The following is a 17138-nucleotide window of genomic DNA, read 5'->3' on the forward strand; positions in this document are numbered from 1 at the left end:
CCCCTCCAAATTTTTTTTTGGCCGCCTAATTGGCGTTTATTTATAGAATTGCTCATATATTTTATGCGCATATAAAAGCTTTATCGTTGAAAAATTTAAATGTGGTTTTGAAATATTTTTAGTTTGTCGCTACTTGTATAATTTAAATGATCGTTAATTATATATTTCTAAAAGAAATATAAATTAGCTATCAGCATGTTAAAATTAATTTTTTTTAAAATATGATTATTAAAATAAAATATGATTATTTAAATAAAATATGATTATTTAAATAAAATATGATTATTTAAATAAAATATGATTATTCAAATAAAATAATTAATTTCCTTTTTTGTAAAAGTGAAATCCTATTTTCCCTAAAAGAACATATTAAATCAGTAACACCGGTGCTTTGCATACACATATCTAATAGTTGTTTTGAAAAGTACAATAGCGGCTACCATTTTTGTTATGAATCTGGTAACCAGTGGCTACTTTTTCAGGATTTCTAGCCTAGAACTCTGCCATAGTGTCAAGTTTAGAAAAGATAACATGATAGTATGATAATGATAATGAGGTATAATGAGGGAGGAGGAAAGATAATATGATACTGAGGTTGAGTTTTGCACTATTTTAAGCTTGATTCAAAAATTTTAAAATTTTATATTATGTGACCAACTCCAAAATTTCTAACAGTTTAATCTAACAGATAATTTTTTGACGATTAGTGAAACCTCCTGGAAAGACCACCTCTATGTAGCGATCCCCTCTATTTACGACCAGTTTTGGGTGGCACGGAATTTTTTCCATAGACATTGTGTTGAAGAAAACCTTTAGGAGAGACCACTAAAACCTCACCCAGTGATGGGGCAAACAACTGCACCAAATGAAAGAAATGTCAAATAAAGAAGCACGAGAAAACTATCAAAACAATGAATTTAATCAGCAAGTGAATATACTAAAATGAGTTCAAAATATTTGTGTTCGGTTCTTGTTTAGCGAGATCTTTTTGACGATACTACCTCATGTTGCAGTCAGAGTGTACTGAAGACAATACTATCATTGATTTACTTTTAGAGTTGAAAGTTAAATTAGGAAGAAAAAAAAGTTATTTTAGAAAAAAAAACAAGCATCACAAACAAACCTCTTCTCTTCTTTTATACCAATTTTTATGATGTAAAAATAAATGCAAACTCAACAAAAAATAATTGTTTATTAATTTAAAATATCTTCATTATTCATAATTGGTAAATTTGCTTTTACACATAATTATATCAGTTAGGATCATTTCTATAGACTCTAAATTTTATTCATAGATCTGTCTTTTCATGACGTCAACAGAAGTGGCATTTTCTCCGCAAGAAAATGACATGGGTTAAATTTAAATTCATTTGAGAAAAATCATGTTCCTTTGATAACAATTTTGAAGTCAATAGAGGTAACCTCTAAGAACAACCAATCTCCATCAACAGTCATTTCACTGTGGAACGGAGAGGGGTCACTCCCGAGAGGTTTCGCTGTATATTAAAAACATTTATTATTAAACTTTTATTTCTAATAAAATACTCCTAAAGGTATAAATCAAAATAGAAATGAATAATTCAACACATTTAATCAGAGAAAGTCTTAACTCCTTTGAACGAAGCAAGCATTGTTCATTTAAACACCGCTGTTTAGCGTTGAAAGAATAAAATAAGGCACAGCTACAGACTTGTTGAAGTTAGGGGAAGTATTTATTTGCGAATATGTTTTCTTCTTTTCCCAGACATCTCTCAGCCATTTAATTACTTAAGTCCCTTGTGGGTGGGTAATCTCATTCATTATTCCAGCTACTCTCTAATTACTTTGTATTAGAGGCCGAGGGACGAATGCTCTAAGCAACATAGCCCGGTATAAATTGTTTTCAGGATCGTCCTTGATCGGTACACGTGGGATGGTAGTTGTGACACTACTGTGTTGTTCGTTACCTTCTTAAAGTTTTAACTGGCGGAATTTAATTATGACATGTCAAAAGTTTCTGGAAGTAAATTAATATTCTTACATTGAAGGAAGGTTAATAAAATTTGCAAAATTGATGAAATGTGGTGGTGTGCGTGGGAGAAACTAAAAGTGCTCCAGTCTTGTTGCAATCATCAGCATTATAAATCTCTTTGAAAATATTCCATGCCGTTAATTTCAGAAATTAGATTAATGATGCTTTTTAAGCTACAATTTTATGCGGAAATATTAACAATTATTAACTCCTTAACGCAAGGTGTTTCTTAGGCTCTCTCTTTGAAAAAATCGAAATTGTTTTCTTATATATATATATATATATATATATATATATATATATATATATATATATATATATATATATATATATATATATATATATATATATATATATATATATATATATATATATATATATATATATATATATATATATATATATATATATATATATATATATATGTATATGATGTTTAAATTATATATGATGGATATGATGTTTAAATTATATATATATATATATATATATATATATATATATATATATATATATATATATATATATATATATTAAAACTAATTTCTTTATTTTCGCCCTCGCTAAATTGGTTTTAAATTCCTTTTTGTTTGTTTATTAATATTTTTATACTGATAACTTTGAGCCTTTCATCATCATATCTAACGCAAACATAATAAATGAAATTTTCTGAACGTAGCGATTTTCCATAAAAGATGAACAAGGATAAAGCAACAAAGTTATTGATATCAAAGAGGAGGTTTTAAAATGATAATTACTTGGTCATGAAGCTTAAAAAAAATATCAATTGCTGGATGTACAACACTTTGATCTGGTACTCTCGTCGCATCAAGAGAAAACGAAAGGATTACAAACAAGGTGGTTTAATTAGTATAGAAAAGCAACAATTGGGAATTTGAAAAGCGATTGCAGCCATTCAAAATTGTTTCCAAAACGTTTTAAGAAGATATCCATCCAGCAAAACAAAGGAGTTCTACATTTTCCACACAGTTTGTCCACAATTGATTTACAAATTACTCATTGAGAGCATTTTAAGAACTCTAAATTGGAAAATTTTAATTAAAATCTCGCAAAAAATTCTACGACAACCAAATGCAAGTTCTTGTTTTTCATATTATACTATTTTTTTTAAATATTTGATAGCTAAATGGTAAATATTTTGCTACTTATGTCTAATTGTTTTCACTATCTGTATGCTCATTGTCAGAGCTAAATTATAAAATATGTGCATATCGAAAAGTTCGCAGTAAGTCACACTCGTGACAAGTGTATAAGTCATATTTCTTATGCCGTTGAAAAAAGATGGATTTTTATTGCTTGTCACTTTTTGAACAAAAATGAATAACTCCGATAAGCCACTGAAAATTAATTTTCCTAAATATTTGTCACTGTCTTTAGATTCGGATTAATAATTACATAAAACATATGGAAATTTTTTTTTTAAATTCGAGTACCATTTATTTAACTCAAAAATACTCTAAGCAAAAGAAAGAAGAAAAAGTTAGAAGTTCTTATTGCCTGCCACTCCTTGTAACAGGAAGACAAAAATAATAAATAAAATAAAATAAAATATAATAAAATAAATCAAACAAATAAGCTGTCTCCGATAAGTCACTAAAAATAAGTTTGCCTTAATATTTGTCAGTGTCTTCAGATTTGGACAAATAATTACATAAAAGATATGAAAAATAAATTTTTTTTATTCGAGTACTTGTTAATTTTACTCAAAAAGTACTCCTCAAAGAAGATTTCATTTCTTTGTCAATAATTGACTCTTTAGTAAAATAAAAAAAATATATATTGATGCTCATTGGAAAACTGGAATAAATTTGGTTTTCTAAAGAATCAACAACGGGAACTTAAAATGACTGCAAAGCAATAATTGAAGTTATTTATTTTCATGAAATGTTCTTCTGTCGCCACAAAGCAAATATGAAAACATAACACTTGAAGTATCTGTAATAGATCACGACTTTTTAGAAATTTCACATGGTGAAGGAAATTCTGATAAAATTTGCGTACTGTATGCCAATAATGCTCTGGTAAAAAACCAACAACATAATTTTGGTTAATGAAACCAAAATTTACAGTATTTAAAATATTAATTTGTTAATTTCCCGTTCATATGGGTACGGTTTACCATAAACTCTTGTTTTCAAAATTAAAGCTCTTGGTCACATGCACTTAGTAAAATACTCGTATACATAAATGAAAAATAAATTTAACCGAATAAATCCTTTTTATACCATGCTAAAAGCTATCATGATAAAATCATCAAATATGCAGCAGTTACCAATTTTTATCTTATATTATAAAACAGTATTTTGCTGTTAATTTTAGCAAAAATATTACCCAAGTGCATCGGTAGAAACTAGCGAGCATTTTGGTGTTCATATGGAACCGTAAACACGGTAAATTTTACCATATTACTGTAGTTGTGACCATACTTCTTATTCAATGCATGTATCAGAATATAATTTATTCATAGATCACACAATTCAATGCTCTTTAGTGCAAATTATGAATTATTCATTTCCTTAATACGAAACCTACAAATCATTAAATAATATATCTATACCCGGTATTATTTAGCATTCAAAGAATAAATGACAACTAAATTATACAAGTAGCGTGTTTTCAGTAAGGAAAGCTGCTCATTAGCGACTATGTTTTGTTCTTTCTGTGGCATCTCAAAGCCATTTAAATTACTGCTTTCCTTTGTGTGTATGAAACTCTACGCCATATTTCAGCACGCACTCTGCAATTAAATTATTGGGAAACAAATATAATCTCCTATGACTCTGAAATAATGAATTTTAAATTTCGCTATGTGTCTTCTGCGATTTCGCTTGTGCAATTCACCTATGAAGAAAGTTTTTGACATTGCCGTAGTTTGCCTCAGCATTTGTTGCAGAAAACTAATTAATTATGACTTGTCATAAGTTTGTGGATAGAAATGGAAAGACACTTAAATTGAAGGAAAGTTATCTATGGTTCATACATTAATTTCAAGCTGTTTTGTAATTTTTAAATGTTAAATATTGACAAACACTATGAAGAAAAAACCTGAAGATAATTATAAATTAATTTAACATATTTTGAATAGAAAAATCTGAATATTTAATTGACACATTTGCATTAGATCAATTTTACTGAATAGTGCTTGTATTTTTTTTTAAATTTTTTGCGATTACGTTTGTGCAATTCAAATATGAAGAAAATTTCTGACATAGCTATAATTTGCATCGGCTATTATTGCAGAGAATTTATTAATTATGACTCTTCAAAAGTTTGTGAATAGGAAAGGTAAGACAGTTATATTGAAAGAAAGCTATAATCAATATCTACAAACAGTATGAAGAAAAAATATGAAGATAATTATAAATTAATTTAAATAAATTTTGAATAGAAAAATCTGAATATTTAATTGACATATTTGTATTAGCTTAATTTTACAGTATTGCTTTTTTTTTTTATTTTCTGCGATTAGGCTTGTGCATTTCTCTTATGAAGAAAGTGAGATTGCAGTGGTTTGCCATTGTATTTGTTGCAGAGAATTAATAAATTATGACTTGTCAAAAATTTGTGAATAGGAATGAAACGATACTTATATTGAAGGAAAGCTAAATATCTTTGATATATTAATTCAAAGTTGCATGCGATTTATAAGCATTCAATAGTTGCTAACACTATGAAGAAAAAACATAATGATAATTAATAATAATTACTAAATTGAAATAAATTTTGAATAGGAAAATCTGAATATTTAATTGATCTATTTGTATTAGATTATTTTTACAGAAGCTGAATGATTTTATTTCTAAAGTATTTTCTATGAGGACCACTAATAATATATGTTCATCTGCATCCTTCTAATAAATACAGTAAAAAATTACGCACAATGTGGGTTATAAAATATTATTTATGCAAGAAGAAAAATGCTATCGAAATCTGCCATATCATTAAAAAAGCTGACAGGACTAAAAAAAACGAAACAGTTAAATACATACTGTACTGTACTTTGGTATATACTGCTAGACGTTTCAAAAATCCTTTTTCCACCCTTTATACTCCTCTACGGTTATTGGACTATTTTTATGTTTTTTTTTTCAGGTTTTGTTTAAAGTTATATGACGGATTTTAAAAGTGTTTTTGTTGATTTATGTCTAGAATGTTGCTTTGTGACCATTAATGAGTGTAGATTTAGAATTCATTATTGACAAAAATTTTAAATATTTATATATTAAGTAGGGGTGTTAAAGAAAACCCTTTTCATGAGGTACTTAAAAGTGAAATTGAAAGAGCAAGGAAAAAAAATCATTTCTAAAAGATTTTATATGTTTTTGGTTACTGTAAAAAATTAAAAGAAAAATGATGATAGTGATATAAATTGGATATAAATAATTTTTTAGGGAAGGAGACTGGTTCGTAATGTAAAAAGTAAACAGGAAGGATTTAGAATTTCTAAATTATGCAAATATAATCGTAAAATGCATACTTGGCTTACAAGTAACTTTGACAAAATATAATTATACATAAGTGCGATCGTCTAAATAAGCAGGGATAAATTAAAGGTGAAAAAAGGAGAAAAATTTATTTATGTCACCATTACCTGGTAAAAAGCTCAACACTGAAGAAAGCATATTCTCCACTATTTACCATTCCAAGTTCATCTGCAGTAAATAAAATTGTCCGAATTGAATCTGGCGATGCACACATCACAATTACTGAAAAAAAATAATAATTGTAGTTATGCATTAATCTCTAAACATTAAACATAAATTTTATACATTTCTATTTCTAAACAATAATCATCGTAGATTTTGTGTGCTAAAATGTATGAAATGAGAGCATTTATACGTTAAAAAATGCAAGTTGCATTTTAAATATTTTCTTTCAGTATTTCAACAGTTATACCAAGAAAAAAATAAGGTCGAAATTACCAGGATAAGGTAAAAATTACTGTGTTTCTAGCTCTATGGGAATGCCAAAGAGCACAGCAGTTTTTACCGAAATGGTTTATTATTTGAATAATTTACAATAAAATATGGTTTATACTATAAGATAAAATTTGGTAAATGGGGTAAAATTTAGTAATTTTATCTTGATACATTCGAGCATGGTATAAAGACCATTTATTCGGTTAAATTTGCCTTTAATCTTTGTATTTTATGCTAAATGTCTGGTTATAAGAGCTTTAATTTTGAGAAGCGAGATATTTTGGTAAGTCATCGCCATGTGAACTGGAAAAAATGCTAAACAAATGTCTTAAATACCTTAAATTTTTATTTTTATTACCTGAATTATGTTTTTCTTTCTTTCTTTTTTCAGAAATGTTATTGCCATACAGAAAATACTCAGTGAAGAAAACTTATTCAGAACTACAAATATTTTCAGCAAATTATTCAATATTACGTAATTATAACGCATTTATAACATATAGCGTCGATATAACGCCATATCCATATTTATGGAGCATGCAAGCAGCACTTCAAATTATTACACGATACGTTAAATGCGTGCTACAGTGCATTACTTCCATGTTAAACAAACTAAAGAAATATAATTAGAAAGTCATTTCTGCACATGTTTCAATTATCAATGGTATTATATATTCTTGTTTTGAGTTACCTAACTGAAAATAACCATTGAGTGGACAGAGTCAAGCAGTTTCTATCTTATCATTTCAACATTTCCTATGAACCTAAGTTCAGCTGATTCAGCAATATGCAGTTGTCTGTTTTTAAGTTTTCAGAAAAAAATAAGCATATGTCAGCTTGTTTTTTTCGGATAAATCTCCTTTCTTTAATGAGAAATTTTTTTGAGAAAAATTATATCTACCGATTCGATATTAAATTTTCTAAAATCAATGGGAAAAGTGTTCTAGTTATTTTTCCAACTTATATTCAATGTAAAGAATTACAGATGAATTTTCAGTGAAAAGTACTGAAACCCTGAGTGTAGTGTCCGTAAAATTCACGTTTACCGTAAAATTTTGATACCTCAGTTTTTGCAGTACTATTTATTAAATTACAGTTCTGTATTTTTACGATACATATTTTTGTAAAACTCACGGTATATTAGAGCTTTAGGTCTGCAAAATTTTACGGTAAAAAGTACTAGTACTGATATACCTGAGAGTCAGTACTCTTTACCGTTATTGGATCCGAAATTTTCTGCGTGTTTTCTGTGTGTAAGCGTGCTCGTCTTAAGTACAATAATTTTCTCCAAAAAATCTAACTCCGAGGTAATTAGGATAAAAGAATGATATCAAAAGATTTAATTTAAATAAAAAATTTAATTAATCAAAATTTTTTAACAAATTTCAAAATTTAATAGCAAGTTTGCTGAGGTAAATTCAGTTTATGTTTTCTGTTCACTTACAAACATCCATACTTACCAATAAAAAATAAAATATGGAGATAGTTTGAGCAAAACAAAGCATTCAAAGCATTTTTATTCAAATTATTATTTACAAAATTTTGCAATAGTAATACTGAAATGAAAGTTATGTCTATACTCTTAGCTTTTAATGTTGGGCGAAGAATTCGAAGGATTAATAACTAATGTTGCTAAAGTATGATTTTCAACGGAACATTTTTATGTTGTTAAAATATTGAATTAATTTATGATAGTTTACATATGTCGTTAAATTGGAAAATGGGCCATTTCCAAAACATAGACTTTTTTAGGTAAGCTGATTTACTACAACAATTAGGTAAAATTAATTGGGCAACGAAACTATTCAGTTTACGAAGCTTTAAGACAGCATCGTCTGTGAGCTTTTTATTCTGGGCATAGTTCGTAATTTGAATTTGCAAAAAGTAAGTTCGTTCAACATAGTTCGTTATGTGTATCAGGATTCAGCATGAAATTAGGATTTTTTTTTTTTGAAAAAAAAAAGGAAAAGAAACAGCTTGAAATGCGAGTTGAAAAAAATGGACTGAAACTTCTATTAAGATCATTATTCTTCTTCAAAGGAATAAACTAATGAAACCAAATAAATTTGTAATCTAATATCGTCAATTTGCATAAATCATTTGTCACATTCTTTTTTAAATTAATATTTTTAAAGAGACTTTATAAGTCAACATTAGTTATTACATGGTTGCAATGGGTCTATGGACACATTGCATATTACATATGGTTCACGTGACTCCAGTTATTTAGAAGAATACGCTATCAATAAAATCAAAGGTATTTCTAAGCTTGAAAACCAAACTAATAAAAAAATGAGTTTTAATATAGATGATATTTGGGGGATATTGAAAATTTACGTTAGATTCCAAACGCTCCTGAGCGTAAGATGTAAAGCAATTGAGCTCTATTGTAAAGCAGAAATGCTCTTTTATACATATTTTTTATTTGTATCTTACATATCTTGAAGTTTTGTTTGAGTGGTTTTATAAAAATACACATTCACTATTCATGGCTTTCGAATTTTGTTTTCTGTTGCAGACTGCCTTCAAATTAAGGCCACGGACATGTTATAAACAGATCAAGAAGAGCGTTAACACAAAATGACGATGAAGAATTCATTCTTAAAAAAAAAAACTATAGAATATATTTATTTCAATAATAAATAAGAAACTAAATATTTTTTTCGTTATTTAAAATTAAGGAATTTATTTATTTAATTGGGTACTTACAACTGAAGAAGAAGCAAAATGATTATGCCTAATCATGTGACACAAGTCAGATTTAATTGGATACTTGAAGGCAACGTCACACTTGGGTGTGGAACTTGATTTGCTTCTGAATCGACAAATGCTACGATTTTCCTACGATGAGGTTACTTGAAGGTATCCAATTGCACAATTTAGTTATTAGAAGTTTAACTTCCTGAATATCCACCTCCACTCTAAACTTTTTTTTTAATATTGTGGTTGAAGTTAAGAGGATATTCCTCTACAATGCATTCTGAATTTACAAATTTTTGAAAAATCTCTTATTGCCATTCACGAAATGTTTATTATTTGTTCAAGGGTGCAGAGCTGTATAATAGACTTACCACATAAAAATAGTGCCTGGTATTTGTTCATTACATACAATACATTATGCTGTGAAAGAAATGAGAAAAGTATATATGCGAGGTATGACTTGAAAAATATTGCATTTGAAAATATTTTCTTTTTTTAAAAATCAATTTACACAAAAAAGTAACTTATGGTGACGCATAACAGGTTTTATACATAAACTGTATGCATAATTCAAATAAAAATAATTTATAAATCAAGTTTTTATCTAATATTGGAACATTATTCTAAAAAAAGGAAAAATTATACTCCGGTACTAATAGCGTACTAAATATAGAGCTAAATATAGAGCTCATGACTACCGGTACTAAATATAGAGCTCATGAAGCAGATGAATATAAAGCTCTTGAGACGAATGAATATAAAGATTATGTAGCGAGTATTGACTTCATATTTACTACACATGCGTAGTACCAAGTAAATATTCACTACAGAACATCAGGGGTAACTTCTATATTAATCATGTCCAAATGTAACAATCAATATTTTTTTTTACAAATCCTAAAGCTTTAAATTACAAAAATCACATAAAACATATTTCAAAATGCTTTTGATTTGATTATTATTTCAAAATACTAAATTTCAGATTAAAATCATTTTATACCAAACGTTTTAGAGACACCAAGTATCCTACCAACGTATTGTGAGAATATTTCTTTCAATATATGATTTAGATTTCTTTTACAGTAGAGAGATCATTTTATAGAAACCAAGCATTGGCAGTTTCCTTTAAAATTTCAAACAATATTTGAAGCAAATTGAGATTAAGAACAATTTTTTTAAATAAAGTAAAAATTTTCTTTTAACTCCGATAAAAATAATATATTTTATTTCAATAAATGGGGAAAGACATGTTTACGAATTTGCTGATAGTAGTAAAGCTTTAAAACTTTAATAAATTTGTTTGAAACAAATTTATTAAACAATCTAACATATTTTAGTGTTAAGTAAAATAATACATAATAATAAAGGCACTAAATATTAATGATGGCATGGAAAAATTAACAAAAGCCGATTTTTTCACACTATTTAAAATGTTGAATTCCAATTTGTCATTAGTTAAACATTAATATCAAGCATAAGCGACTTAGAAAATTTGTCACATTTATTTTTTATGAAAAAAAGTAATTATTGTAAAAGTTTAAGTCTATATAGTACAGAAACAAACGAGTAATTGAAAAATTGACCAGAATTGTTAAGAGTCAATAAGACAATTAAACACAAACAGCATACATAAGAAATTGACTCTCTTTTACTTTTAATAATTACACAATCATTCAATTGTGCAGATAACTTTCAAAATGTCTTTAGGTGTTAGCTTCTTTCTAGGCAAAAAAAAACTTCATAACTTTGTATTATTGTTTTCCATTAGCAAAAAATACGAATCATTTTGAATCAAAAATTCCAATTTTAATTTATATTTCTTGAAAAATATTTAAAAACATTTTATTTTAAAATCTGAATATTGCGTTACAAAATTCCGCTTTAACTTGAGTTTTCTATATTGTTAGGTAAGTTTTTTTTCCTTTATACACGGAGAAAAATTACCATAGTATATGGTAATATTTTTTCTGATAAAGAAAAACATAATTCTGGTAACACATACTATAAAACCATATTTTATTGTTAATTTTACAAAAATAATTACCAAGTGCTTCAATAAAAATTTCTGAGTTCTTTGGTGTTCCCATAAAACTAGAAACATGTTGAATTTTACCATATTCTGACAGTTTCAACCATGCGGCTTTTCTCTGTATATATTATCCTTTCGTCTCTTACTTAGTAATTTCCAGATCTTCTTTTAAAAGTGTTTACTTCAATAAAGAATTTGATATTTACTGTATAAATTTCGTTAAACGCCAGGAAAATATTTTTATACTTCATGTGTAAAAATTTATAATATCAGTTTTTATACTTTATGTATAACAATTTTAGCTTAAACTGACTCATTCATATAAATATTTCAGCAGTTGAAAATCAAGATAAAAATTCCCACGTCTATTTATGCAACATTTTTTAACCAGTTACATTTAAGGAAATATTTCAGACGGAAGGAAATTATGCCAGAGAAAGTTTTAAAATATGCTAGATATAGTTTAGAACTTAAACTTTTAAAACGTGAAAGTAAAAAAAAAGATCTCTGCTGTAAAAGTCAGTTTCAAACTGGTTCTAGATATTAAGTTTTATAACGATAAATATTTTAACTGTTTCAAAGTTTATTTTTTTCTAACTGTGAAATTTAAGCAGTTTCAGAGAAATCTGAAAACATAAACATTTTATCAGTGTTTGATTTTTTCCTGCTGCATAACAATATTGAAATATGAAGATGTTTGTTTCTCAGAAACAATATAGATTGTAATAAAAATTAATTAAGTTTTTTTTAAAAAAAATTTTATATTGAAAGTAAATTAGTAAAATACGCTTTATTGTTTACTTAAAAGATATCAAGACTTTAGATAACGAATAATTACTTGATTTAAAAGTAATTTTGTGTAAAAAATGACGTATTTTTTCCAAACAAATAATTAAAATTAATTGAATATGAGAAATAAGCTCATACGAAATCTATTCAAATCAGCAAATATTTTGCGTTGCTTTAAAGGAAAGTTATTTTAATTTATTTTCTGAGAAGTTTTTGATTTTATTTTTCGTCCACTCGACACAAATTGAAGAAGAAAGGTTTTTTCGAACAAAGCTCATTATTTATTTTGATGCAAGTTATTATCTTGCACTGAATGTTTGTCTATGCACAACTGAAACTCTGTTAGATATGGATTGACACTTAATCACGTATGAAATGTGTTGAATGCCAGTTCCATCATCTCAACTTCAAACGTAATTGCTAATAAGAACTTATTGATGTTTGAAGTACGTATATTATTCGACATCAACCAGTGATGTTGAGAATCATTTCCAGTCGTGTGAAGTAATATTATGATATTTGAAATCATGAGTGCATATTCATTAAAGTGCGTCATCTGATCATGTTAGGGGGATATAATTAGTGATTTAATTAAGTTAAATTCATAATGATATCACAATCTGTATATGATATTGAAAATAAAGGTATTGATTATCTGACATTTTTATCATTCTCAGATCCCAGCTTTAAATAACAGTAGATAGAGATTTTTATTTTGTTATGTATTGATTAAAAGAAAGAAAACTCATAAATTAGATAAATATTTTTCTTTAAATTAATAAACTTAATTAATTTTGTTTAGTTTTTTAATGATTGTTTTAGAATTATTAATATTATTTTAAATTTACGCATTTTTTCTTTAATGGAAGAATTTTTTACATTTTGATCATGAAACAAAATTCATTAGACCAATTAGATCTTTCTATTCAGTTCAATAAGATATAGACGACCAACCTATTATATTCAATGAGATATTCCCATTATATTCAATGAGATATTCAGTAAGATAAAGAAAATTAAGAAATATCCAAATAAAATATTTATATGCCATAAAACTGTCAAAAGGTTACTTAAATTGAACTTCTTTCCTTCGTCATAATTTTTCATTCTAATTAAAATTTTCTTACTAACGAGGATAAATTCAATTATATATTTACACAGACAATCTCTTAGAAGAATCATACCATCAAAAAATAAGATCGCTAATAGTACTTTTTTTTTAGAATAGTACCAAATGCTGTCCATTATATTTAACTTAGAACGCTATTGGAAAAGTATCTCCTAACGATATTTAATAACCATGACCATGACAGATCTAGTTTTCTCTATATTCACGTTTCAATAAGACAGTTTATGTTAAGTGCGAAACCTTCCTGATTCAGTTAGAGATACTATGTATTTAAGTGTTATTCGCTTGTAAATTGTTGTTAACTTTTTGCTGTCTTATACCTACAATCAGCCATCAAAGCACTATTCTAATGAACAGTACGTAATAAGCTTTTTTTAACCATTCGCCTCATGTGTATGCTCTGAACCACCGCAATCAAGAACATTATTTAATAAATAGTTATAAATTCATTGCGATCGTATACCCGTTATTGACCACAAAAACTTCAAAAAACAATAATCATAACTTTTTTTTACCGTTCGAGTCCGATATTTGCTCTCAACCACTGAAATAAAGAACAACACTTAAACTGTTGTTAACTCTTTGCAGTCGTATAACTACTATCATAAATGAAAGCAGTAAAAATCAGTACTTAATAAGCTATTTTTTCTTATTCGATTGAAATGTTTGCTCTCAATTGCCGCAAGCCAAGAATAATACTGATTTTACGGGATTGTGAAATCTGTTCACATAAGAATACTTACGGAAAACAACTACACAAGACTACAAACGACTCAACCGAAAACAACTACAAAAGGGGAGTAGGCAACAGGGGAGTTATAAATATAATTTTAATCACATTAATTTAATTTTCATAAATAAACTGTTGGTGTATAATAAGTAAAAAAAGCATGTTAAAAATGTCCAAAATATGTAACACTTACAAAGTTATGCTCAATGGGAACAGTATAAAGCTTAAAAACTTTTACCGAAGCTCTCGGTTTATTTTATTGAATAATATATGGTTTAATATTAAGACGTAAAATTTGGTAGCCTTATCATCATACCTTAGAATATGGTATAAAAACTATTTATTCGATTAAATTTAATTTTCAGTTCTATAATTTTGAAAAGTACGTTAATTGTTAAAGTACTATAATTTTGAAAACCAGAATTTCCGGTAAACGTTACCGTATGAGAGGGAATAGTATCAAATGAATTGTTTAAATAAAAATATTTAGGTTTTATTAATCAGAATAACGGTCTTTAATCAAAAATTTTCATTACCATACAGTAGGCTATATTTACCAGAATTTGTTTCACCCTGTGTAACTACTTTACTCAGCAGAATCTTCGCCAAATATTCAAATAAACTGAAAGACAGTCAACCCAATTAAAATGCGAGAAATATAGTGCGTGGTATTTTTTATTTTCACAAAATTATGCCAATACAAATCTTCAATAAGCCCGTTTTGGAAAGATTTTTAGCATTATACTTAGGGAAGTTTTTTGATTTTAAAAAAATCAGCTTATTTCAAATAACTTTTTATCAATTAAACAGTAATAAAATTAAGTCTTAAAAAATCTGAAATGAGACTTATGTGCAGTGGCATTAAGCGCATAATTTTAATGTTTACATTCTTCAGAAAAAATCCACAGGTTTTCAAAAAATTTTAATTATCAAGCTTTGCATTGCCGTGTCTAATAAAACAATCCCTTTATTTTTCATGTTTTTTAAAAGATATTAAGTAGTCAAATGATACTGTATCATCAAAAGTTAATTAAGAAAAAAAGTCGAAGAAAAAATATTATTTTTGATGCCAAGATGTTGAGGAAAGATTCCTCTTAAATCAATAGACTTTGAGGGAACATAAAATTGAAAATAACATATTTTGAATTGTTTTCAAATTTAATATTATTTTCGTTTTCTTAAATAGCTTTATTGTCATTATCCTTCATATTAAGCTCGTCCAACAAAAATCAATTTAAACTAGTATGACAACTGCAATTAAACTTAATGGGTAGTCTTATGTATTTATTGTCAGAAATAATTATTATTTACGACTTGTGTATTCAAAAATTGTTTTGCATTTCTTTAACCTTAATGTAAATCTATGATAAAATCAATTCTTTTATCGTACTAGAAAGCTCAGACACAGCTCCTAGCTCGGCTATCTAATACATGTGATATCTTGCCATTATACACTGCAAGACGACATTTCACTAGATTAGAGCACTCATTATTTTGCATTTTGTTTTTGTTATAGTCAAACATTTTTAGAATTTTTATTCTAAAAGTATAGTAAAATAGCAGGCAGCAGTCTGTTTATCCAATTTACAGCAAAGTTTACAATAAAGACCTTTTTTTTTACTATTATGGTTTTGAAACCGTTTACGACTAGTATAGTTATAAAACCATTAATGCAAAACCGTTTAGAATTTTCATGGTTTCAGAACCGTTAAAAAGAAAGTTAACTGTACATAGGAGCTAGGCTTTTCGTTAGGTAATGGGCAATTGAGAGTGGAGGACACTGGAAACTCTTCATGTGTTTAGGGGGATAGAGAAAATATTGAGGTGTCAACGCTGGGACCCGAACCCCAGTTCTGTCGATCATAATCTAAGCTGCTTCATTAGGTGGGCTTAGTTAGTGCGATAAAATTCTGTTCGTTTAATCGTATCACCTGATACGATTAAACGAACAGAATTTTAGCAGGTGGAAGCAATCAATAAATGGTTTTTGGCACACGTAGCAGTTTGAGTATCATCTTATTTAGAGTCATGGGCTGTTATGTTTTTGTATGGAAAAGTAACAATTAAATAAATTGTTATTTAACCATTTTTCTAGAGGAATTTTTTAACAGTGATCCAAAATACTTGCTTATATGGATTTGAAAAATAATCAGCTGTATTTGAAAAAAAATTAAAATAAAAAGAAAACAGAATGTGTTAAACAATTACAAAAAAAAACATGGAAAAATTATTTTACTCGTTAAGATTTAAAACGATGAACTTATGTAAGAAACAACTTTTATCTCTTTTAAATTTTTGAATTGAGTTTTAATATTTTTAAAACACACGACACAAATTTTAAGATTATATATTTGGATCATTTCATCCTTCTACATTAATCTCTGTCATATTTTTTTACTTAAGGCATCAGATGATGCATGAGCATATAAAATTGTAATTTGAAAAAAAGAATCAAAATTTTCTATTCCAATGGATTATTAGTAATTATTTAAAGAAAAAAGTAATTGAAAATTCGCAAAATGATGTCTTGAAATTTTTATAATTTTTGAAAATAGGACTTTAGAAACCAATAGCGCCCCCCCCCAGTTAACATCATAAAGAAATGACGCTATCAAGACGCGAAATGTCGGTTTTATCGTTCAATTTCTGCGACTTTCAGAGCACCCGCAAGTAAGTTTTTACAACAAGTTTTACAGTAAATAATTCCCAAGCTAATAATTTAATGCTGATCTAATTTTTCCCCTCGCACTGTGTGTATGTTTTTCTGCACAACTTCGTAATATGTTTCTAAGTTAACATATCCTTGTAAC

The 17138-nt window shown here is 27.3% G+C and overlaps 1 protein-coding gene across 2 annotated transcripts in view; it reads right to left on the minus strand.

Annotated features, from left to right (window-relative positions):
• The window catches only part of LOC107448013 (atrial natriuretic peptide receptor 1), a 257847-nt gene that overhangs the window by 99862 nt on the left and 140847 nt on the right, over positions 1-17138 (minus strand). For both annotated transcript variants that reach the window (XM_087159150.1, XM_087159151.1), the window contains exon 2: positions 6624-6738. In XM_087159150.1, coding sequence (XP_087015276.1) covers positions 6624-6738 — 115 coding nt within the window. The remainder of the gene's footprint in view (positions 1-6623; positions 6739-17138) is intronic.

The sequence above is a fragment of the Parasteatoda tepidariorum genome, chromosome 3 (genome assembly GCF_982258835.1).
Source record: "Parasteatoda tepidariorum strain Cologne lab strain chromosome 3, Ptep-v5.0, whole genome shotgun sequence".
NCBI classification, from domain to species: Eukaryota; Metazoa; Arthropoda; class Arachnida; order Araneae; family Theridiidae; genus Parasteatoda; species Parasteatoda tepidariorum.